At 42.1% G+C, this 25967-nt stretch overlaps 1 protein-coding gene across 3 annotated transcripts in view; it reads left to right on the top strand.

Moving 5' to 3' along the window:
* Positions 1–25379, top strand: part of atp13a2 (ATPase cation transporting 13A2) — a 29622-nt gene extending 4243 nt beyond the window's left edge. Inside the window, exons 2-30 of one of the 3 annotated variants that reach the window (XM_083768464.1) lie at positions 2008–2084; positions 3233–3400; positions 3678–3736; positions 3955–4021; positions 4116–4195; positions 4884–4961; positions 5104–5173; positions 8046–8180; positions 8866–8932; positions 9147–9278; positions 10273–10428; positions 11389–11499; positions 12235–12281; positions 12633–12821; positions 13667–13873; positions 14473–14583; positions 14730–14886; positions 15114–15225; positions 15411–15535; positions 15858–16036; positions 17116–17208; positions 18779–18858; positions 20710–20862; positions 21226–21322; positions 21808–22031; positions 22631–22782; positions 23795–23967; positions 24508–24703; positions 24750–25379. In XM_083768464.1, coding sequence (XP_083624590.1) covers positions 2008–2084; positions 3233–3400; positions 3678–3736; positions 3955–4021; positions 4116–4195; positions 4884–4961; positions 5104–5173; positions 8046–8180; positions 8866–8932; positions 9147–9278; positions 10273–10428; positions 11389–11499; positions 12235–12281; positions 12633–12821; positions 13667–13873; positions 14473–14583; positions 14730–14886; positions 15114–15225; positions 15411–15535; positions 15858–16036; positions 17116–17208; positions 18779–18858; positions 20710–20862; positions 21226–21322; positions 21808–22031; positions 22631–22782; positions 23795–23967; positions 24508–24675 — 3467 coding nt within the window. In that variant the 3' untranslated portion in view covers positions 24676–24703; positions 24750–25379. Of the gene's footprint in view, positions 1–1004; positions 1254–2007; positions 2085–3232; positions 3401–3677; positions 3737–3954; positions 4022–4115; positions 4196–4883; positions 4962–5103; positions 5174–8045; positions 8181–8865; positions 8933–9146; positions 9279–10272; positions 10429–11388; positions 11500–12234; positions 12282–12632; positions 12822–13666; positions 13874–14472; positions 14584–14729; positions 14887–15113; positions 15226–15410; positions 15536–15857; positions 16037–17115; positions 17209–18778; positions 18859–20709; positions 20863–21225; positions 21323–21807; positions 22032–22630; positions 22783–23794; positions 23968–24507 lie in introns of those variants that run through there. The other 2 variants (XM_083768465.1, XM_083768463.1) reach the window with 2 other exon arrangements.
* Positions 25380–25967: the final 588 nt, after the last annotated feature.

Here is a 25967-nt window from a genome sequence, read left to right as displayed (position 1 = left end):
ATAGCTATAGGCTCAGTTTTACTACCTAATTACACTTGTTCTTATCTCTTTATGAAATGTTATTGTTGTGCTCTTTTTTGGATGCTGTGTCAGCCTGTGTGTGAGAATTGTGATTTGCAATTGTTTTTAAAAGTGCAAGAGCACTATACATTATTAGGCATATTATCATTATTATTATTATTATTATTATTATTATGACTTGCGCAAGCAGAGCCTGCAAGTAATAGTTTTCGTCCAGGACGATGTTTGATACGTATGTGCCGTCCCAGCGTATGACATCATGACTACTTGTGCCTGATACGGCAGTGGTGACAGATTACATACATGTATGCATAGGAGCATTACCTTTAATCTTCCCGACACTAAAACATATCGTCATTAGGTCACCATCGAAAACCAATTACAACCTGGCATTGGGTCCTTTAATCCACATCTTTATTACGTCATCATTGAGAGCTAGTTATACCAGTTATACCCTGGCGTCATATGCTGGTACGATACATACGCATCAAACAGGGCGCAAAGTAACCACAGTATACCGCTAATCAACTTACAAATTACATATACATAGAGGCATTTCCTTTAATCCACCCGACACTGATCGACATACGTCACCATCGAAAGCCGTCGCTTTTACCATACTTCACAATACTACTTTTTTACCTCCAAACTAGCTAAACCTAATAATTCAATATTTCAAACGTTTTTTCACAGAAGCTGAAATTTGACAGTTTGTAGCGGTCGACAGTATTTGCGCGCTCTGCTTGCGCACTAGTAGGCCATTTATACTTATGTGCAACAAGCAAGTAGGCACTCCAGAGTGCAGTGCTAGTTATTATTATTATTGATTAGTACAGCCGACGGTGTCGCACACCGTGCTTTATCCTGACGTCGTGAACCTCCAAAGGTGGGCGTGGCGTGAACCAAGTGAGGGAAAAAAAGGCGTGTCAACCGAACGCGCAGGTCGGCAGGTTCATTTTTAGGGTATGTTTGTGAGGAAAAAAAACACGTTGATCATAAATTCAGAGTCAGAGCATTACTTAAGTTTAACACGTTTTATTATAATTGTGTCCTTAAGATTACAATAGTATTATTTAGGATGTTCGATTAGTGTTTATTCCAAAATTGCCTCTTTGAGTTTATTCTTGTGAAGGCATAAAGTATCTTCACCGTCAGTAGCAGGTGGGATTATTCTCCCAGGAAGCGGCGACATCAGATATGCGTTTTCTATGGTCTATGGTTCGTATTTGACGAACAGAACAGGGTAAGCATAGCAGCTGCAGCAGCATGGGCTTTTGTTTTAACATTAGTAATTGTACGGCGATTAGTGCTGTTTGGCAGCTTAGATTTTCAGTAGCGTTGTGATTTTCGTGAAGCTGTACTACCGTGTGTTTTGCATTATTGGGTTTATGATGCATTATCTCAATACAACTTGACTAAACTCAGTAGTAAAGTGATTTTCTACCACATACAATGCAAAAATATGCGTACTTTCTCAAATGAAACCCAGAAGTTATTGTCAAAATGAATGTTATAAGTTATAACCCTCTGGTCCAGACTCAGGCTTTGGACCAGAGCTATTATATCAAGACTAGTCTTGGATTGGATTAAGACTATCATAGACGCATGCTATCGAGTCTGACGATAAATTACATCTGATTGTCTTGATCCAAGGCTAGATAAAGACTATCATAGGTGCATTCTATGATTTTGACATTTGATTAGATTTTCATCTATTGATCATAAATACGAAAGTAAAAGTCAGACTAGATTCAATTAATCTATGATGGCCTTGATCCAAGGCTAAAACCCTATTATTTAACCATCTAAATCAGACTATTTATTGTCCCATACATACATACATACATACATACATACATAATATACACACGTCACACCAAATATATGCTTTACATAGCCTGTTGACTTATTGGGTGTGACTGTGTGTGTATAGCTGAGGGCTTATTCATCTCAAATGACATTAATAGCTTATAACCTGTTGTTTAGGTTGTGTGGTGGAGCCGCAGAGGGGACTTCCCTCACCCAGTACCCGAAACCCCATCCTCAGCCCCACCTCACACATGGTAAGAGACCCTCATATTATGTTGATGGGTTGTGTTAGTTTTTGTGCTTTAGATTTTTAAGTGGTGCAACCACTTCCTTATGCAGCTTTGTGTGTCTGTGGGTGGCTGGCTGGCTGGCTGGCTGTGTCCATCCCTGGCTGTGTCCGAGCACGAAAATAGCGTTTGGTTGGTTTTCACAACCAAGTGTCACTGTTGCGCAGCCTAACACACACACATATTAGCTGTATATATGATGATTTCGTCTGTGACAGTACAGTACAGTGCCAGTACAATACAGTACAGTAGAGGGACCCCCACACGGTAAAGGTCCCTGCACACAGAGCGAGTTTTTCTGATTTTTAGCAGCGTTTCTCAATCAGTTTTCCGAAAAATGCGTCCAGTGTGCAACCACCTTTACTCTGTCATTTCTCAACCGTTTCGGATGCGGGAACCGGAACCGGCCCGGCCCCCTGGGCTCGTTCCTGGGGGGCTGGATGTTCCGTGGACACCCACACGGAGTTGCACCACTTACTGTACTTCACACGGGTGTGATTCATTTTTTTTTAAATAAATTCGCCCAAATGTGATGACCTCGTCATATTTGTGATGCCGTTTTTAGCTGAAGGAGTGCTTTTTGTGTAAAACGTATGTTTGGAATCGATTCAGAATCATGAAAAACCACTAGTTTGACACATCACATGCTATACTTAAAGCATAATGACATTTAGAAAGTTTTGCCATATATAGGTTGTTAATGGTGGCCAGATGGATTTGGCCGCTGTGCCGACCTCAAAGGTCGCCGGCTCGGGCGCCCTAGCTAAATCATTATAGATCATGCCCTGGGCTACATCTGTGCAGAATTTCACGCTTTTAGACGAATTAAGCACGAAATATCCCTAAGCTCCTCCACTAAATACAGAGGCAAATACTATATTTCAACCTGGTGTCCCTATTTCAGGCATAGAAGGAGATTTCTCATTTTTAAATGTAACCATTTATTTTGTTTATACTTTATACTAAAATAATCATACATGGCAGATTGACATTCAGCTCACAACACGTCATGATAAGTGATAACCCTTTCTGCTGGCTCAATGAATGAAGTGAACATGACTCCATTGCTTGCACTCTCCGGCCTTTCTTTCTCATTATGTTGTTCTTGCTCCCAGGATGTGCAGGGATATAGGTGGGTGTGGTGGCGCGTGTGGCTGTGTCGACTCGGGACCCTGCTGTCTCTCGGCCTGCTGTTCCTCGTGTTCCACTGGTGGCCGCGGTTGGCAGTCCTTGCCCGTTGTGCCCCCTGTCCACTGGCCCTGGCAGATATCCTGCTACTGAGAGTGAGAGGATTACTGGCTTGTCAACGCCGTTATTGATCTTATTGCGGTTTATCTAATTATGAAACGGCACTGATCATGTTCCCATTCTATTCTGTGCATTCTCTGATGCAAACGAAGCACTTTTGATCTTGTACAAGACTACATATCTGGGGGGCGGGGGTGGGGGTGCCTTGAGGATTATGTAGTGTAGTGTATACATTTGTTTGTTCACATTTTGTAGGTGTTTTTTCCTTGTTTTTTTATCAGTAGTTGCTGTGCTTTTATATCTTCCTTACAGGATCATTTTGGCCAGCAGCATGTTGTGGAGGTCTTGACCAAAGAGCTGGAGGAAGGCAGGTCAGCTCTGTGACTTCCACCAGTCACAACCTAGTAGTACACAGTCAATACTTTCAACTTATCACAGGGCTGGGAAATATATTGTTCATATCGTGATATGAGACTAGATATTGTCTGGGATTTTGGGTGTCCCAATATCATGATATTGTGTATAACTAACTAACTAGCCCTACCCCTACCAGGCTCCAGTGACATACAGTGTGTTCGTCCCATTTCAGTTTGGAGCTGATTGAAGACCTGGAGGATAGTGAATGGAGAGACACCGTCCAGCTCCACAAAGATGAGGTAAGGTGGAGCCACTGGAGTGGCAGAAATGTTTGCCTTCCAAAGAGATCATCTTCCTAGAATCACATCTATATATATACCGTCTGTCTTTCAGAAAACGCTGATGCGCTACTATGCGTTTGAGGGACTCCATTATGTCTGGCTGGCCAGGAAGGGGGCCTTCTGTCGTGTTAGGTACTGTTCACTAATAATGAAAAAATGTATAGCCGCACACTTGTAGCTGCCAGCACCAAAAGCTTTATTGTGGACACGGAGATGAGACTAGGTAATGTTGACTATTGGGTAACTGCCCACTTCTGCCGGGACTAAAAATGATTGTGAAAAGAAAACAGGGAAATATCACCCGTTTATAACAAATATGGAAAATGACCACAACATGGGAAGTAAGATGAGTATGCAAAGGAATGTTTTGAGCTGTTGTAAAAACATTGACTGTTTACTGCTAAATGTAAATGAACAGAAAGTGCTGTTTCTTATCACCAAATGTTGCAGCACACATCTGTCTCTGTACATAGTTAGTTAATCAGACCAGTGTGTGTCCGGTGGAAACCTCGTATGAATCTGATCTCAGGTCAGAATGGGTTAAACCTAGTATGCTAGTGGTGCCGGGCCACGGCAGAATAATCTAAAATGTTTGTTCTAAAGTCTGTCTTCAAGAAGATAGCCAAAGTGCCAATAATTTATTTTAAGACGCAGATAATTAATTAATCAACGTTTTGGTAGACAACTGCCTTCTTCAGGGTATTTGTATGTCTCTTGAAGACATACCTTTTAGTTATTTATCTTATTGGCATGAGAAAACATACATTTACATTGCCAAAGCAAGTGTCGAAATATTACTATGTTGCCTCTTTGTTTACAGTGTCCTCAATGAGGACTGGACCTGCAATGATTTGTACCGCTTCCGAGATGGCCTCGGTCATCTGGAGCAAAGCTTAAGGTACAGTATATGTATACAGTTAGGCTAGGAGCAATTACCTATTTGATCAAGATGAACTGTCTCTATCCTTCTCGGTTTTGATTCTGCAAACACTGCTCATTCACTGTTCCATCATTTGTTTTTATTTTTGTTTTAATTTCAGACGGAAGGTTTATGGACCCAACCTCATTGATGTACCTGTGAAGTCCTACATGAATTTGCTGGTTGAGGAGGTAAAACAGAATGCTGTGTAATGCTGTCAACAGTTGACCATAAAGAACGTATTTGGCAATGGTGGAAAAAGTATACATTATTAAAGGACCACTTCACCACTTTTCAACCTATCTTCATATAAGAGGTCCTCACTAATAATCATGAAAAAATGGCACAATTTTTCTCTATTCGGTCTGTCTCTCACAGGAGGGCTGTGGGCAAATCAGAAACCGTCTTCCAGTGACATCATCGGTGGGGAATACAATCCAATAGAAACTGCAGGCTTTCTAGTCCTGAAAAGTTGCAATGCGAAAATGGAAGCCATCGTTCTCACGATAATGAAAATCTAAACATTTTTGTAAATAAATCTTGTTTAAAAAAAAATCTGACTAATGATGATGTCACTGGAAGACAATTTCTAAACTGCCCACAGACTGAGTAGAAACAAATCGTGCCATTTAATCATGATTATTAGTGAGGACCTATTATATGAAGATAGGAATTTATTTTACACAGATTATAATTTATTATACAATCATGCTGTGCAAAACCAGCACTTTAACTGACTCACTCACTCACTCACACACACACACTACTGTACAACAGAGTCCTGCACGGGTCCAATTTTCGATACCCGTACCTGCCCCGCCTGTCAATCATCAGTTCCGCATCCCGCCCGTTACCCGTGATTTATATAAAACTCTAAACCAGATCCATACCCACGGGGTATCTGCAGGTATCCGACCCGTTGCAGCAACACTGCAAACACAGCAAGGCAAATTAATAAAACATGTAAGCCCAGGCCATAGCGTAATGGTCTGGGCACCGGACTGGTGATCCAGTCGCAGTGTGCCGCGGGTTCGACTCCCGGACCCGACACGGCCTTTACTGCATGTCATCCCCCCATCTCTCTCCCGTTTCCTGTCAGCCTACTGTCTGTCCCTTCAAAAATCAATAAAAGGCGTAAGCCGCAAAAAAATATCTTAAAAAAAAAAAAAAAACATGTAACACTGCAAACACACAGCAAGTCACACACACACACATACACACACACACACACACACACACACAGGCTCCCACGGTCTGTCTGTCCCTGGGTCCCTGGCTGTGTCCAAGCACGAAAATAGCATTATAGCGTTTGTTCACCACCAAGTGTCACTGTTGCACAGCCTAACACACATACACACACAGGCCAGGGAGGAGGTATGTACAGTACAGTACAGCACAGCACAGCACAGCACAGCACCGCTCACTTCAGATGGGTCTGATTTCTTTAAATTTAATGCCAGGCTAAATACAAGCCCATTGAAAAGGTAACCAGCATATTGGTGACAAAGTATAAAGTTCTGAATGAGCACGGTATTTACTGTGTTGGGTCCAACAATGACAATTTTCTGAAAGCACACACACACACACACACACACACACAGGATGGCCAAGATCGTTCAACAATGACTTTAAAACTACCGGTTTTAACTCGCCAGCCACGCCACCTATGCATGCCAGACGCCGCCAGTTCACCGCACCCTCTTCTTGGCACCGACAAGCTCACAGCGTATTTAACTACCCAACAGGAACACTGTTGTGATTATTACAGTAGCTGCTGCCAACTAGGTATGTGGACGTACAGGAAGAGGCTGAAGTTTTAACTTAATTGTAGTGGAGTAGTAGAAAATTTGACATACTGAAGTAAAGTACAAATTCCTCAAAATTGTACTTAAGTGCAGTACTTTAGTAAATGTACTTAGTTACTTTCCACCACTGGTATTTGGAAGCTAACTGTAAAGCTAACAACCTGCTGGATTAATTTGAAGACTTGAAATGATCCATGGGTCGGCGGTTTCGAATCCCGGCTTCTCCTGTCTACATGTCAAAGTGTCCTTGGGCAAGACACTGGACCCTACATTGCCTCCAGCGGTTGCCACCATTGGTGTGTGAATGTGGGAAGTGAGGACGCTGGAGTTGACTGTTCGCCGCTTCACCTCCCAATGTATGAATGAATAGCGCTTTAAGTAAGCACGTAGGGCATGGAAAAGCTCTAAAAATGCAATCCATTATTATTATCATTATTATTATTGTCTCCACCAGGCCGAAGGCATGTGGGGAGAGTATGTTTTGCACTCCGTCCGTCCGTGTGTCCGTCCGTCCGTCCGTCCGTGTGTCCGTGAACAGCTAATCTCGGCCACCGTTAACCCGGTCGATGCCATATTTTGCACACACACTCCCTGGATGCCAACGATGAACCTCTGCCCCAAACTTTCCAGAACGGCCTGTTATAGCGCCACCAGGAGGCCGCTTTGTGCAAAACAAGTTTTTGCACAGTACACCTACAGATTTTGTCCAAACATCACGCAAATTGGTACACAGTCTCTCTAGAGCCATTCAACGAAACGGGTCTTTCAGATTTATCAGACTCCATCCTGATTGGTTAAGATTGGCTTCCAAAGTTCACAGGAGTGCTCAGTTTCAAACAAAATGCTGCAAATCATGAACACATCGCGTGATTTCCGTGAAATTGTGCACCCACATTCCCACTAGGCCGAGGACGAAATGCCACATGAACAATTTCAACTCAGCCTCAAGGTGGCGCTATAACTGGCCGAAAAGTGTTTTTACCTCTAACTGCACGGATCTGTGGATAACCTGGTGGAGACCTGTGCCCGGAAGGGCACTTTTTCTAGTTCAAATTTGATTTCACTTGATATGGTGATATCCGATTCATGTATTTATTTCATGGGACCCTGATGAAGGCTGAGTGCCGAAACGTGTTGGTCCTCCTTTTTGTAATGCTCTTTGCTATGCCTTATAAAAAGGCATTTTTTCACCTCACTGGAACAGAGTGCCTTGGATCCTCTTCTTTAGTGTCATGTATTTCTTGTCTGTCTTCTCCAGGTCCTTAATCCATTCTACGTGTTCCAAGTCTTCAGCATTATCTTGTGGACCTTTGATCATTATTACTACTATGCTTCCTGTATCTTCATCATCTCAACCTTATCCATCAGTCTTTCCCTGTATGAGACACGCAAGGTAAGCCTTCAGCACATTGCTAGTTACCCGTTTCAACCCTTTATACTTGATTGTTGCAAAAGAGCTGCTGTCAGGAAGAAACCAACTAACTCCAAAATGTTCATTCTTCAGGAAATGGAACAGTAGAAAATGTTGTGACTTTATATATTGTCAATTACTTGCATGAGAGGGGGAGTTAGAGAGGTGGAGTTAGTTGCTTTAGCAGACAGTTTGAGGGTCCAATGGAGTTAAGAGGTTTAGTCCGAAGCGCTTTTTACTACCTTTACTACCGCAATATGTTTTTAACCAACAGACACAGATGTAAAGGCTGTTCAATAGCACTGATTTATGCAAAAATCTCAAAAATGGACTTAGGTGGTTTCCTCCCGACGGCAACGATATCTACAACCTCAAAACGCTCCAAATGCTATTTTCCCCAAATGTTCATCTATGTTTGCCGAATGTTCAGCTATTATTATGACATGCCCAGAATAGGGACACTATGGTCCATGTAGTTAATTAGACCAATGTTGGTCAAATCTTCCCCTATAGCCACATGGGTGTTTTAAAGATGGATGATGGTGCAACTATTGTGACCATACCTCTATAACGGTATAAACAGACATTTAGCTTTGTAGTGTTCTGTGTATAATGTGCTGTTTCTTTGCTCTTGGCTAAAATGCATCCATGTTCTTGGTCTCCACAGCAAAGATCTACTCTCCGTAGCATGGCTCAGCTCATCACCAATGTCACCATTCGGAGAAGCTCAGGAGGTAGACCTTTGGTCGAGCATTTTCACTATTTTAGTATTTTATTATTATTTTATTTTTTTCGTTGGCTAGACTTGATGATGCACACCTTTTGACAAAAAGTTTTTAAATGTTGAATTGCCTATTTCAAGCAATTTTCAAGTCTCTGTAACTTGAGCCCTATTTTATGCTTCGACTATTCGTGAATGGAGTTTGTAAAGCATTGTCTGTTATTTAGAGGAGGAGTGTGTGAGTTCCGTGGAGCTGGTACCGGGCGACTGTCTCATCATCCCTCAGGGAGGGCTGCTGCTGCCCTGCGACGCCGCCCTGCTGGCCGGGGAGTGCATGGTCAATGAGAGCATGCTCACTGGTAAGCACTGGCAGACTGAGCCTATATGTGCCAATGATGTAATGGTTCATACTCCTGAACCCCTTGAATAGCAGGGCTTTGAGACCCAGCACGCACATGCTTGGGATCGGATGACATCTTGACCACTTAAGAACTATTTATTTTGTTTTTGTTTTGCGACAATGTCCCACAGAAGTTGTGAATATATATATACGGGCCATATACGGACACTAGGTTGAAAGAGGTTTAAAGGACGGGACCACTTTGGTAGAACTTTGAGTTGTGTAGTTACCTTGCCATGATGTAGCTCCAAAAGTGGGCAAATAATCAACAATAATTGCTCCATTGATTGGATATTGATAATCGGCAACAAGCTCCTCATTGACTTACATTGTACAGTGAAGTGGCCCAAGAGGAGTTTCCTTTGGAGTCATGGCACATCATGGCAAGGTAACTACACAACCCAAACCTCTATCAAGGTGGTCAAGCTAGCCCTTTAACCCATTCTGGACGGGAACCCCTTTGGGTGTTTTAAGCATTATGTTATACTTTAGCTATTGAAAAATAGCAGATCTACAATCTCATAGCGTGGCACCGAGTGCTGCGCTACGAGCTTGTAGATCTGCTATTTTTGAAAAAATGTAAAAATATGGCACAAATCTTTGAATATATATTCTTTCATAGCAAACGTTTTTTATCTCAAATCTTTGCTTCTGGGTCCCTGGAACAACATATTTTCAGTTGTGGGCCGGCAGCGGCGGCGGCCAATTACATATAATTTTTAGGGTCCTTGACATGAAATATTGAGCACCACTGATATAGAAACATAGGTATTTCAGAAAACTGTCAGGATTTAGAAGACTTTTTTTAGAATTCGACCTCGGGTCTAAATGGTTAACTAATGGTTACCTCAACCAGAGAATGGCAAAATAAAGGAGTCAAAAGTGAGTGGAAAAGCTGTCCTTGCAGGGTGCTAGCAGCAGCAGCACAGCAAGCTGTTCATTTCTGTGTCCAGGTGAAAGTGTGCCTGTGATGAAAACCCCACTGCCAGCAAGCGATGCAACGTACAACTCCGAGACCCAGCGGAGACACACCCTTTTCAGTGGCACACACGTGATCCAGGCCAAGTCTGGGGGGAGTGTCGGAGCCATCGCTGTGGTCACAAGCACAGGTAAGAAGGGAGTAGTACGGGGCATACCCCTCTAGACTAAAGATGGAAAAAGGTATTTTTATTTTGGAAAAACATGTGTATTATCATTTTTCTTATTATTTTTTGTTAATGTAAGAGCGCATAGTTTAGTTTCTATATAGTAGTAACATTTGTTAGAACTCAGTGGGGGGGGGGCGCCCGCTGGCCAAATGGTCCAGGCACATGCCACATACAGCATATGCTCTGGCCTGACAGCACGTCGCGTGTTCCAGTCTCGTTCGTGATGACCTTTGTTGCATGTCTCTCCCCTTCTCTCTCTCTCCCTCTTTCCTGTCATTCTTCAGAATAGCCAAAAACAAATCTTAAAAAATAAAATAAAAAGGAACTCGGTGGTTCCTAACATTTTCTTGATTACGGCCCACTTGAAAATCCTGAAAGCGTTCGCGGCCCACCCATGTGAGTGACCACCTATTAACTATTTTTTTCCCAAGTCCGTATATATCCTAGGTCATATCCTAGGTCCGTATATATACATTACATACCCCAACGTATACTCCGTCTATATAATGGTTGATGCCTATGGAAGCATTTAACATTGGTCCGGTTCCTATATAGCAACACCCCACCGTTCCAACTATGGGATTGCAAATATATTCACAGTGCAAACCATTGGAAGGGAGGATTTTCAAACCTCCATAAGTCCGACTCTAGAATCGCTGTCCTTGGTGGATTTTCTGCCATCAACATTTCGGATTTAATTTGTGATCGCGTATGCTGGAACTGGGGTTTATGCTAACAGCTAGCGGTAGAGATAGAGTTAACAAGGCAGCCATTCTGCTGCCTAATGGAATCTGTGGCAGGTCGAGAATTGCTGCCGTAACTCATTCAGCGCGTTGGCAGTACTTCAGTGTTATTCATTGGATTTGAATACACCCAGTGTTTCCAGCACAGAGATAAAAATGGGTGTGTTACTCCCCTCAGGGTTCTTCACAGCAAAAGGTGACCTGGTTAGCTCCATTCTCTACCCTCAGCCCGTCGACTTCCGCTTCTACCGAGATGCCAGCAAGTTCCTGCTGTTCCTGGGCGCTGTGGGTAAGAGCTGAATCTGAGTGCCGGCTCTTTTCCTTCTGATGTGTCAAGGAATATGGTACAGGAGCAGTGGTGGAAAGTAACTAAGTACATTTACTTAAGTACAATTTTGAGGTATTTGTACTTTACTTGATTGTGTCACATTGTCAGTACTTTTACTTCTACTCCACACTCCACATCTACTCTACGTTTCAGAGGCAAATATTGTACTTTTCCTCCACTACAATTATTTGACAACTTTAGTTACCATCGCGATGCATTGTGAGCTTATAGATATGCCATTTTTTTAAAGACTTTTATACATTTAAAAATTCAAAACTTGCACAATGAGTAACTTTTGTTACTTTAAGTACATGTTGTACTTTTTGTATTCAGGACTTTTACATGTAACCAAGTACTTCGACATTGCAGTATTGATACTTAAGTAAAACATTTGAGTACTTTTTCCACCACTGTATCAGAGATAATGTCCACCGAGGTAAATGAACCCGGCAGAGAGACGCAGAACAGAGGCTAAGCAGATGTCCTGCTCGCTGTACGTTATCCTGCTTAGTACACGGCTACTTAGAATACAACCAATGCTTTGTCACAAAATATCATTTATCTGTACGTTATCCTGCTTAGTACACGGCTACTTAGAATACAACCAATGCTTTGTCACAAAATATCATTTCCAATTTTATTTCGGGTGGTGCAGTGGTAACGTCCCTGTTCCCCCCCCCCCCCCTTTTTTTAAAGCTCTCCTTGGCACAATTTACAGCCTTTTGGTCCTCAGCAGATCCAATGTGAGTATCCTATTTCTTATGTGTTTTGATGATGAAGGATCCATTTTAAGTAGGGATACACCGGTATGGAAATTCTTGGCCAATACTGAATACTGTCTAAAATAACAATTTAGCCCATAGCCGACACCAACGTAGCCAATGCGAAATGTATGCTTATCAACAACAGATAAACATCGGCTACTGCCATCGGTTGATGTCAGTTTTATTTGCCGATACCGCTATTGACCGATAACAGCAATATCGACCGATGCCGATTATGTGGCCGATACATCGATGCATCACTAATTTTAAGTCGTTTTGCTCTATACAGCTAAAACGTTGATGCACGGTGTCCTGTCTTGTCCTCCCCAGGTGTCTACGAAGGAGCTGTGGATCCGGGCCCTGGACATCGTAACCATCGTGGTGCCGCCAGCCCTGCCGGCTGCCCTCACCACGGGCACCATCTACGCCCAGAGACGGCTGAAGAAGCAGGGTGTCTTCTGCATCAGCCCTCCACGCATCAACATCTCTGGCAAAGTCTCCATCTTCTGCTTTGACAAGGTGAGCTCATACAATTTAGGCATTTGGCAGACGCTATTAATCTAGAGCGATTTACAGTAAGCAAGAACAAAAACATGGTAATACATCAATTACACAAAAGTAGTCATGAGTCATACGTAAGCTAAGAACAGTGGAATATCTATATAATGAAACTATGCCTATACACTATAAAGTGCTATGTCTATTGTCTACATAAAAGGCTATCTAAGTTACATAAGTTGAGCCTATGCATACGCCTGCAAATGGAACCAAATGGACCCGTTTGGGTCCATTTGGTTCCATTTGTACACTCGGTTACAGACCCATAAGGGTCCATTTGGTTCCAAACTATCATATAGCTGGGGACCCCCTGGAACTCCAAAGTCTAGTTGACCCACTGTAACGGAGATATGACATTTTACACCACATAAAGTGTGTGTGTGTGTGTGTGTGTGTGTGTGTGTGTGTGTGTGTGTGTGTGTGTGTGTGTGTGTGTGTGTGTGTGTGAGTGAGAGAGATAAGGTTTTTTATAGATTGTGTTAACTTGGTAGTCTTTATTTATGCCTAATATAGCCCACTTAACTTAAAATTTAAATTGTGATTCCTAATTGAGGCCCTACTAGTGGCATGAAAACGATCCTAAATCCAGTCCTAATCTGTCAACTGACTCTGCCCATCAGGCCGGGGTCAGGTTGCAGAAAAGGAAACTCTTCTCTGCTGATATCTCACACTGGTAGCGGTTGCAGTGCTAACATTTTTGGAATCTGCGTTGGAAATATGTATTGGTGTATTTTTGGTCTGTTCTGCCAACCAGTCGTTTCAGAACAGACATCCAGCACTGCCTCTTTGTGCTCCCGTTTCCCCAGACAGGAACTCTGACAGAGGAGGGTCTGGATATGTGGGGGGTAATGGAGGCAGGGCAGACTGGCTTCTCAGAGCTAGTCTCAGACCCCAGACTCCTGGCCCCGGGGCCCATGATCTCTGCCATGGCCTGTAGTCACACTGTGGCCTTGCTGGCGGGCCAGCCCCTGGGAGACCCCCTGGAACTAAAGATGATTGAATCCACTGGCTGGGTAAGAAGCTTCAACAGACTTTGATTCATCCATGCGTCCCTATTTTGCACATAAATAAAAAGAAAAGTGCTATCTGTAACTTCTATTCCTACCTGGGATTCGAACCCGGCTCCTCTGCATGAGCACTGAAAATGTACTGTTGACCTATAACGGAGAGCATGCTTGGTTAGAATAGTTATTAGTATGGTTAAACAAAATGGCAACACACTACAACACACTGCTACTTGGGCAACTCTTTCTAAAGTAACTCCAAACAGCAAAATGTAACTGACGCAAAAACACGATTTTCAGCGGATCAATCTTCTCAAAGTGAAATACAATTGAGTGATGTGACTGTAATTGGCTTGCAAAATTTGTGGGAGGTGACGCCAAATATCACAAATGCAGGATCCCGATCCGCACTACATTTTTATCGCAAAACCCGAAGCCTCTAGTAGCAAGAATAGGCAATTTGCAAGCGCAACAGGTTGTCACACAACACATCTGTTGTGAGCTTGTAGATCTGCTATTGGCGCTGCTGCGTATAAAAGTATAAAGTAGCGCTTGGTTAAAAGACATTGTGGTTGTGATTATCCTCCGTTTACTTGTGTGTCCTGTAGGAACTGACAGAACCAGAGGGAGATCAAAAGGCACTAGACTCAGAGTTTGGAGGTCACAGAGTTCTAGCGGTTATGAAACCTCCTGCACAAGAGTTCCAACCTGCAGACGTAGTAAGTGGGATTTTAACGTCTGTTTTTTTTTTCTTTGTAAATGAATGCCCTACTCAGCTACGATACAGCTACGATATATATTGTTCTGTAGAGCTTGTCATTGCTATACGACAGAGCAATAAATGTCACTGTTCTTCCTCCATCAGTCTATAAGCGAAGGTGTGGCCATCATTCGGCGCTTCCCGTTTGCTTCGTCCCTCCAGAGGATGAGTGTGGTGACAGTGGCTCCAGGGGGACATCCAGCCCGCGCCTTCATCAAAGGCGCCCCAGAGATGGTGGCTAGCCTCTGCCTTGAAGAAACCGGTTAGAAACTCTTAGCTATCTTACTATTGGCATAGTCTGAGGGCTATGTTATTACCTCCTAGACTATGGCCTAATCCAGTGGTTCCCAAACTTTTTCATGTCAAGGACCCCCACAATGATACTCATTAGCCTGTGGACCCCCATTTGAAAATTCATTGTGTTTTGTAGGCCAGCACCACACCACAAGTTTTCACATACAGTAATGTTTGCTTGTTCTTGTTTTATAGTGCCTGCACAGTTCTCAAGTGTACTGCGTACGTCGGCAGGCGATGGCTTCAGGGTTCTTGCACTCGGCTACAAACCACTGGATGGGCAGCATGACCTGAGGACCATTGAACGGTTAGATCAACATCTGTGTTGTTGGTTTCTATGTGCTACCGAATCCTTCACTGTCTTTGAAATTCTAGTTCTAGAGTCCGAGTGAGAGCAAAGCCTGTTTTAACTTTGAAGTGAATGAGGTTCCTTACAAAACAAAAGATACTCCTTTGACTAATCTTGACTATTGGTTGAATGTCCATCCATAGGGAGGCAGTAGAGAGAGACATGCACTTCCTGGGTTTGCTGGTGATGAGGAACCCAGTGAAGCCAGAGAGCCCAGACGTCATCAAAACCCTGAGACTGGCACACATTCGCAGTGTCATGGTCACCGGTGAGCAATTTGCGCTCTGTTCACTTTGTTATATTTGATCTTTTAACCAGCCTGGCGCGCTGTGAGCTTGTAGAGTTTTGCATATTTTCACCAAATGTTTGCGTTGTTTTGCAGAATGTTTGCCTAATATACTGTAACATGCCCAGAATAGGGACAATAGGAGTTCATGCAGTTAAAACCATTATTATTGTAAAAAGAAAATAAACCTCAAGTACGTGTATATATCACTTTATATCTTTGTAAAAGGCAGTTGGAGAGATTACGCTCTGCCACATTCAGCACTGAAGGGCAGTTTTCTGTATTTCTCTCCCTCAACACCTAGGTGACAACATTTTAACAGCCATCAATGTTGCTCGAAGTTGTGGGATGATGGGCTCTGATGACAAAGTGATATTTGTCCACGCTACCCCTTACACGGCCCAGTCCATGCCCACCCTGAAGTTTCACCTGGGAGAGAGAGGGACCATGGCAGAGACAGGATCCATAGAAGTCCTCACTCAGGTCTGTCTGTGTATACGCTCTCTAAAATGCTCTGAGCAATAAATGTTTTGAGTTGCACAACACATTTCCATTAAGTCATAAATCAAAATTGTGCCACCTACTGCTTATTTCATGAACTTATTTCATATCTCCCAAGAATCACATTTTATTTAGTGGATAGTGGATGGAAATGGGGAAAAATGTGCTTTACTTTTTTCGAATTTCTGAAAGGTCGCTTCCTGTTTTCAAAATGGCTTGAAGGAAACACACCTACTGTCAAATTTCCATTGTTCAGTTCTTTCACCAGACAAAGACAATCTAGTGTCGGAGACATTCAGAAAAACTGGACAGACGGGAAGTGCACTATTCTATGTCCACAAATTCACAATGTGCCACTTTAAATATGTTGTAATGGCTGGGTTACCGATTGGAAGGAGAAGTCACAGCAATACTATTGAGGATGAAAAGGAGAATCTGGTCCTTGGAACAGGAACACTTTTAAGCATTAGGCTGACATCACAACCTGTAATATCACAGTTTTGTTTAAAGTGGGAAATTTGATATATAGTCTTTTTTTATTGGCCTAATCCACTTGCTGGCCGGTTGTCACTATTGGGCAATTCTTTTATAGGGGTTTCTTGTGACCCTACCATTAACATCCTATGGCGGTGGTGGCTCAGGGGTAGAGTGGCTGGATGGCAACCACAAGGTAACCGCAAGTTCGAACCCGGGCTCCCCCAGAGTTAGTGTCGAAGTGTTCTTGAGCAAGACACTGAACCCCTAATTGCTCCTGATGTGCTGGTTGGTGCCTTGCATGGTTTCCACCGCCATCGGTGTATGAATGTGTGTGTGAATGGGTGAATTGATGCACAATCAATGTAAAACGCCTTGGATAAAGGCGCTATATAAATTCACATTTACCAATGTATTTATGTAATGTATATAGACAATATTTTAGGCCAATATTCAAAATTTCCCACCCATCTTCCTCGTCTGCTGGACTACAGAATTCATGTTGTGTGTCTTTGCATACTAGGTCACACTCACAACCACTGTATTATAATAAGATGGTGCTATTCTTTGTTGCGGTCTCTCCACAGGGCCTGTACCAGAGTGGTATCAGCTATCACTTGGCTATCAATGGAAAGTCCTTTGCTGCCCTCTGTGACCATTTTCCTGAGTATCTACCAAAGGTAAAGGGTGATTTATACCCACTTGTGTGCCGGTGTCATGCATTCAACTAACACAGTGGTTTTCAACCCTTTTCACATCAAGGCCCGTTATTTAGTCAGCATTTGAGCCACGGACCACCATGTGATGAGATTTAGCCTCTCACACCCAAAACTAAAGTACCATATGCTCTGTTTTGGTTGGATAAGATTTTGTCTACAATTCTATAATTGTGTAGAATTCTTGTAAATGAAGTAGTGCAGATGTTTAACAATAAATGTAACCCTTTGGTTTCATCTTATGCTCTCAAGAGTTAAAGATCTATAAGGGTCCATTTGGTTACCAACTCCATAATTTAGCTGGGGACCACCTGGAACCCCCCCCCCCCCCCCCCCCCAAAGACCACTGGTCGAAAACCACTGAACTAAAAGATGTACTGTGAGCTTGTGAACAACTCATTTTAAATCAGGGCTTAGATATCACACACATGGAAACAAGACGGGGTCTAATAACGGTGTGACTTTCATGTGTCATCGTCATGTATTACCGCTCTATGGTGTCAGTCAGTACCAGGGACGTGCACACATAGACATCAAAGGGGGCTTCAGCCTCTGCCTTTTTACCCATCTGTAAAACAACTGCCCTTTCCAGACCACGAATGCAGCTTTTACTATGGTGAAAGAAATGCAAATGACCCTCCTCTCCTTTCCATGCCATGCCGGAAGGCAGCATTCAGGAGAATTGCTTTTTTCCGAAGTCTCCTGAACTTGAACACAGTATGTTGCGTTGAACAAATGTGTTCAAGAAAGAAATCCATGTCGTACACGGCATCTCTACTAGCTAGAGTCCTGGGTTGTGCCCCAAAAATAGCTGATCTACAAGCTCTCAACGCGTCTCAGTGCCACGCGTTGTGAGCTTGTAGATCTGCTATTTTTGTCCATCCCTCTTAGTCTTACGGGATTTCAGCCCCTGCCCCTCTACAGTACCCCCACACGGTAACTCTGTCATTTCTCAACCGTTTCGGACGTGGGGCGGCTCGCCGGAATCGGGCTGGCACCCTGGGTGACAGTACAGTACAGTAGAGGGTTTCTCTTTGTTTGTTTGCTCTGTATTGTTGTTACTGTTGACTGGTATTGTGGGTGTTGTGTTGTCTGAAAAAGAAAATCCAATAAAATACTAATCACAAAATAATATTTAGTAATGGTCTCACCATGTGGCCCAGGTCATTATTGTAAATGAGAACTGGTTCTCAATTAATAGCCTGGGTAACTACATTAACCCTGGTGTCCCCATTATGGTAAATGGTGCATTTATATAGCGCTTTTATCCAAGGCGCTTTACATAGATTGTGCATTACATTCACGCATTCTCACACACATTCATCCATTCTCACACACATTCATATTACGCCGATATGGAGGAAACCATGCAAGGCACCAACCTGCCCATCGGGAGCAATTAGGGGCTCAGTCTCGCTCAAGGACACTTCGACACAAAATTAAGTTATTAATTAAGTCATTATAGGCAAATCTTTTTTTGGTTAATAAATGGCTAAATACATCATTAATGGGTATAGGTATATGTCATTTGCAGGTGTTGATGCGCACTGCTGTGTTTGCACGCATGGCCCCTGAACAGAAGACCCAACTGGTGAAGGAGCTGCAGAAACTCAAGTGGGTATTAACGAAAACGAAGTAGATGAACATTATAGCCAACGTATGCTCTGTTGGATGACCGTGTCACTCCATGACTACAACAAAACATTCGCAGAGCGCTACAGCTATGCAAGAAAATATAAATGCAGCTTTAGGCTACATTGAAAATGAGGGCCTGCCCCTCAATTGTACTCTGAGTTTAAGTAAAGGTTATAATAACATGTCTTAAAAGCTTGTAGATTTACTATTTTCAAGTGCGGTGTAACACTGCCGTGCGATGACAAACAGTAGGGCTGTAACGATACATTTGAACTAGGATGCACATCACGATACATGGTTGACGTTACAATACATGGTTGACATTACGATACATGGGACGGAATTGGTTCATTCATGGCGATACGATTCAATTATTTAACACATTTAGACCTGAGAACTGATTCTACAAATGTCTTCTTAATCTTGACAATTTTCTGAAAAACCTGTTAAGATATCAGTGGTGCTCAAACTATTGCATGTCAAGGACCCCCGAAATGATATGTAATTGGCCGCGGACACCCATCTGAAAATATGTTGTTCCAGGGAGCCCCCAAAAGCAAATATTTGAGTTAAAAACTTTTTCTGGGAAAGAACATATAAATATTCAAAGATTTTCACACCTTTTTTTTTTATAGCAGATCTACAAGCTCGTAGAGCGGCACGCGGTGCCACGCTATGAGCTTGTAGATCTGATATTTTTCAATAGCTAAAGTTTTAAAATAATGGTACAGTGGTTAAAAGCTATAAGGCCTAAATGGGTTCAAATCGATGCAGTAACTATGTAGCTAAAGTAATTAACGACTTTGACTTTGTGTATTCGGTTTGTTAATACTTACATGTTTGATTGAACCTAAAGGGACAAAAGAGAGAGCCTGAAATGGAATCGGCTGCACAGAGCAGACTAGACGAGCATAGCCTGGTGGCTCCACCCAGGAGCTGAAACCTGAGATCTAGTATAACAAATGCATCAGCTTTATGTAGAGAGTTGCAACAGTAGTATCAAACAACATTTGATTGGTTTTCGCTACATACTGTATATCCATGTGCTGCCAGTGTGAAGAGAAAAGAAACGAATGGCTTTAAAATGTAGCTTTAAAAGTCTTGTCAAGATACTTTGTGTTTTTAGCAAGAAAAGCAAACTTTCTGGACAGATCAGTTCTTCACACACTAACTGGGGCACTAGTAATAATTGTAATGTAATTATGATTACGCTGCCCCCTCTTGGTAAGCCAGATTATTACAATGACTCAAAAATAAACTACTAAAGTCTCAAAAGGGTTGTGTTAAAATTCCATTCATGCAAACATCTCAATCCTGTTTACTACTAATACGCATCTAGTTTACAACAGGTAACAGACTTATTACCTTTTTGTTCACTAATAATGGACAAAATCACATTGCTCTACACTGCAGCTGTACAATGGAATAAGATGGAGTGTTTCACAGAGCACGTTTAAGATTGCCTTAAAGAAAATTTCTTCAGATAGAACGGGGCCAACTGTGTTTGAATCGACACAAAAAGAATTCTAGCCCGATGGCCTAGTGGTCCAGGCGCATGCCACTATAGGCTCTGGCCTAAAAAAAAAAATCTAATTGAATAATCGACTAAATTATATTGCACAATGGTGGCGTACAAAAAATTGTGCAAATAGCTCTACAAGCTCACAACACATCGCAGGGCAGCGTTGTGAATTACTAGATCTGCTATTTTCACCATAAAACAAAAACCTTTTTGTTCATTAATCATAATTGGAAATAATGGTGATATTTATTTGAAGTTGTATTGCTCCAGGGTCAGAAACTGTGTTTTAACTGCTTGTCTCGTTGCAGCTACCGCGTGGGCATGTGTGGAGACGGGGCCAATGACTGTGGTGCCCTCCGAGCGGCAGACGTGGGGATATCGTTGTCGGAGGCCGAGGCTTCGGTGGCGTCATCTTTCACCTCCAAGTCTGACAACATCAGCTGTGTACCACTGCTCATTAGGTAAACGCAAACAATACAAACAAACGATACAAGTCAAGTATTCATGTCCTCAGTATAAATTCAGAGACGGTGTCTGTGGAAACACGATTTACAACTACATTTTGGTTGTGCGTTCACAAAATGGCAGCATCGTCGCGGACCACTGTCCGGTGCTGAACTTAATAATGGTACAGAATTCTACATCTTTCTATTAATGTAGGCGTGGAGAGATGGCGTGGACAATATTTTATATATAATCACAATATGATATCATTCTCACAATATCGATATCAAGGTATTTGGTCAAAACATGTTCTTATCGCTCCGGCCTGCTTGGCAGTGTGTCAGAAATGAATCATGTCCCATGTTTATTCCTGTGTGCAGGGAGGGAAGATGTTCCCTGGTCACTTCCTTCAGTCTCTTCAGATACATGGCCTTGTACAGTCTCATTCAGTTCTGCTCCGTCCTCATCTGCTACACGGTGAGAAGCATCCTCCTCCTCGTCACACAGTCATGTTCCCTCTGTCTCCTGACTGTCTGCCCTTCCTCACCTCACCAGTAAAGCGACTTATAATAATAATCATTTATTATTATTAGATTGTTATTTTTAACAACTTGAAAGATTTTCCCAAAGTAGTGAGAATACACAATATGCCGCATCGCAATGTGTTAGGAACTTATTGCTCTGCTATTTTTTTGTACCGTTTTAAACGAGGTATTATTAACGAGGTATCATAACTCCATGCATCTGTTCTCACGCAAACTGGTGCAATTTCTCTAGACTTGCTCTGTGTCAGGCAGTCTCTGTGGATAGAGGCAGGCTTTGAATAACGTGAACATTATTGTCGTACAGAAGTTGTTGTCTTAGGATACAGTACGTATATAAGACATAAGACGTAGTGAACTTGCCTAGGCGTATAACCTTTCAATAATGGACCATGTGGCTGTATTTTTGTGCCCATCCAGATTAAGACCAATTTGGGTGACTTTCAGTTCCTGTTCGTTGACATGGTACTGGTGACACTGCTGGCCATTGTCATGGGAAGAGGAGGCCCCAGCGAAGACCTTCACCCACGCAGGCCCCCGGCCAGCCTGCTGGCCCTGCCTGTCCTAGGGAGTCTGTTTCTACACACCATCCTCATTGTGTTGGGCCAGGTGTCAGCTCTGCTCATCACCACCTCCCAGGACTGGTCAGAGACACTTTAAACATTAGTAATTACGACTGCAGCTATCGATTATTTGCGTAGTGATTATATTATCAATTACTTTTTCGATTAACTGAATCATCGTCTTTTTTAAGACGTTTGTTTTTACGTCCGGAGACTCGTTTCCAGGACAGCTTGTCCTGGAAACAAGATGCACCTCCCCAGGAGATCATCCTATGACACCATGATATGACACAATAAGTCAAGGACTTATTTCCAGAGCTATGAGCTTTTAGACTGGCTATATTTGTTCTAATATTTAAAATCAAATTGAACGTGAATCCATTCATTATGTTAATATGAATTGAGGTGAATATAGAACGTGGATGTCAATGAGCTCACTTTCCCTGTGCTAGAAATCTGACTTAAACAACACACAGCACACATACTGTCAGATGTCAGATTTTCACGTCTTCCTCACAATATAAATTATAGGGTTCATGTTAAATATTGGCAAAGTTCCTACTGTATGTAAAGCTGTCCACACACCAACCAGATGGACTATTATGGAAGTACCAATGACATTGATGTAAACTGTAAAAAAAAACTTGTTTACTTACAAGGTATTTCATGTATTCCTCTAGGTTTGTTCCACTCAATTCGACAATGTCTGGTGCAGCCAACCTACCCAACATGGAAGACACAAGTATTTTTGCTCTCTCTGGTTACCAGTACATCATCATGGCTGTGGTGGTTACCAAAAGCTATCCTTATAAGAAGCCTCTCTACCACAATGGTAAGCAGGACACTGAACCCCTAAACTGCTCCCATGAGCAGGTTGGCGCTTTGCAAATGGGTGAATGTGAAATACATTGCAAAGCAAGCACTTTGGAGAAAAGTGCTATATAGTGCATTCCATTTACATTTAAACAATCCTGTTTTTATACTGGAATACTCGAATATCGCTACATTTCAGCTGTCAATTACAGGACCACTATTGCTTTCCATAGCTAAACACAAGACAGCAGAGATTTTAGTGTCTACTGTCTACTAAGAACTAAGTGTCGAAGTGTCCTTGAGCAAGACACTGAACCCCTCACTGCTCCCGATGAGCATGTTGGTGCCTTGTGAATGGGTGAATGTTCATTCAACCTTTTATTTAAATTCTCGGAGAGATCATTGAGGGAGCCCCTCATTTACAATGATGCCGAGATTACATGTTAAGCACATTGTAATGTAAAGCGCTTTGGAGAAAAGCGCTATATAAATGCAGTCCATTTACTAATCTGTTTTTATTATTTTATTTAATGTAAAGAATACATGTTTATGAGGACATCCGTTGTACATGAGTCCACAGGTTCATGTACTTTTTATTTGCATTGTAATCCCCATAAGGGGATTTTAGATCGCCTCATATAAGAACTGTGTTTGTCATCCTGGCCGTTTCACTCATATGGATATGAAGAATCAACTGACTGAGAGAAAATTATAATGTTACTGCTACTGAATTAGTTGGATTTTTGCTAGAAACAGATATCAAATATGAGTGACTGACTGTAGTAAACGATACAGACACACCTCCCTGACAATAACGCAGAGACAGCTTGTTTATTTTTGGACCACAATGCTTATATGAGACGATTTCAAGAGGACCCCATGTTATTCTCCGTGAACCAGGCAGAAGTGACGTCAGGACGTCGGCTCTCTATGGAAAGGCTGCTTCTGAGTTGTAGAAAACCGATCACTAATGTGTAAAGGTTTCACAAGAGTGTGTGTCTACAAACACTGTCATCTCTCTCTCTCTCTAGTGCTGTTCTTGTGTATACTACTGGTGCTCTTTGCGCTGATGACCTGGCTGGTACTTTATCCTGGTGACATCTGGAGGAAGTTCCTTCAGCTGTACGACATCTCTGATATGACGTACAAAATGCTGCTGGTGTCACTGGCTGCCCTCAATCTCCTCATGTGCTTTGTGCTGGAGGTGTGTTGTTATTTTTTTAATATATATTTTGGTTTGAGGAAAAAGGCAATCCACAAACTCACAAGCTTTTCAGATCGTAGATCGATTATTTTTGCCGTTCATAGTATGAAAAGGTATTATAGGGATTAAAGCACTATACTTGAGTAAGTTAGGCCTACAATACTTGTACAGTACCATCACTGGAGACCAAATTAAAAACACATTGAAAGGTCACGCATGGAAGCAACATCTTCCCCCTAAGACTCAGATGGCCAGCCATGACATTTATTTTAGTATTTTTGCATTGGTGTCTTTTACTCTTGTTTTTTTCCATCTTAGTTGATGAATCTAGAGATTAGATTGTGCTTGCTTCCGTTATTTTATGGAGAAATCTGAACTTTTTGAGACTTTGAACATAAAATACAATTTGAGCCCATATCACAAATCTCTAGATGGATATGGTCTTTATTGTATAATTTATACAATGCACTTGTGTATTTCCTGTTATCAGTGAAGCCAGATGCCACATTCACACACAGGCCTTGTTGTCCTTGTCCCCAGATGCTGATAGACTTCGGCATGCTGAACTGTCTTCGTTGTATCCGCGGGGAACGTCCATCCAAGAAGCAGTACAAGCGTCTAGACCAGCTCCTGTCTGAATCCCTGTCATGGCCGCCCCTTAACCAGCCCCTGTCCTCCACACAGTGCAGTGTCATCAGTATGAGCTAGCATCCCGCTGCACAGTAAAATCCTCAGCGTACATTTAACTCTTAACTCAAATTTAACCAAATGGACCGTTACAGGTCTATTTGGTTATATTTGTAAACTCTTAAGAGTTGCAAATGGGTAAATTATCGCTAAGGGTTTTACTGTGTATTTTGGACAGTGTGTTAACTCTCCTTCAGCCAAAGAGTGCCATGGATGACTGAGCCACATCCATAACTTGACCAAACACAGCAAGACTTATGTAGCCTACTGCTGTTACTAACCAATGTGCTAACCAAACGGTATAAGGTCTTTAAAGTGTATGTTTTAATTTAATTAATAAATATCTATTTTGTACACGTGTGCCTATTTTGATTTCAATTTATAGTATACAGAGGGACCAGCTATGTTATCCAAGGTGAACCTTAATAATCCAATGAAGATGTTCCGTTTTTGTCAATGCTGATTTACAGGTTGTAGCCCTGCTTCCAAAATGTTCCGAAATAAACATTTTAAAGTCACTGAATTAAATGTATAATTTGCATCTGCAATGAGTAAAGAAATGCGAGTACTCCCACGACTTCTCAAACGTTTACCAGTGAGGGCAATTTCACCCAGATAAGGTTGAAATCATGCCTGAGGAAGGTCGAAAGACCGAAACGTTGCATTTTGATTTTTGACATTAAATAAAAAGCTCTTGAACCAGCAAGTGACAGTGTGCGGGTCTCCCTCCCTCTACACCCAGATAAGGAAAATTAGATATGTACATTAAAATACTGTACATTCTTGAAACAAAATCCCTAAAGGTGTAATTATTGGACATGATTTATTTTTGCACTACTAAGTGTGATGTTGGTATAGCCCTAGAACGACTGATATTGCATACATTTTGCTGTCAGTTTCAAAGTGAATGAAGCCATCTATGAAAAAGTAATCTGCAACACAACTATACAATATGTGGGGGTCCCTGCTTCATCTCGGTCGAAGATAAGGGGACCTTGGTCTGAAAAACATTCAATACCTGGTTTAAATATCTCACAAACATTTATCTGCATTCATTCCAGTCATGTCATGCCACTTCTTTTACATTTTCTTCCTTGTTCTGCTTTTGAAACACATGAACATATATTGCACTGATTTTAAGAGCAAGACAGACCTCTAGTGGACAAAGAGAGAAAGGACGGAATGAGGATTTCTTTTTTTTTTATATATATTTTTTATCCCACGATTTTGTAACCCATTTTTCACCCCTGTGTCAATCATCTAATGTGATCCTGGGCTCTACACACCCTCCGAGCAACGGACTTAACTCATGC

The sequence above is a fragment of the Protomyctophum parallelum genome (assembly GCF_964188405.1).
Source record: "Protomyctophum parallelum genome assembly, chromosome: 7".
NCBI lineage: Eukaryota > Metazoa > Chordata > Actinopteri > Myctophiformes > Myctophidae > Protomyctophum > Protomyctophum parallelum.
Note: the sequence above shows the minus strand (reverse complement) of the source record. Positions and strands in the feature narration are given on the sequence as shown.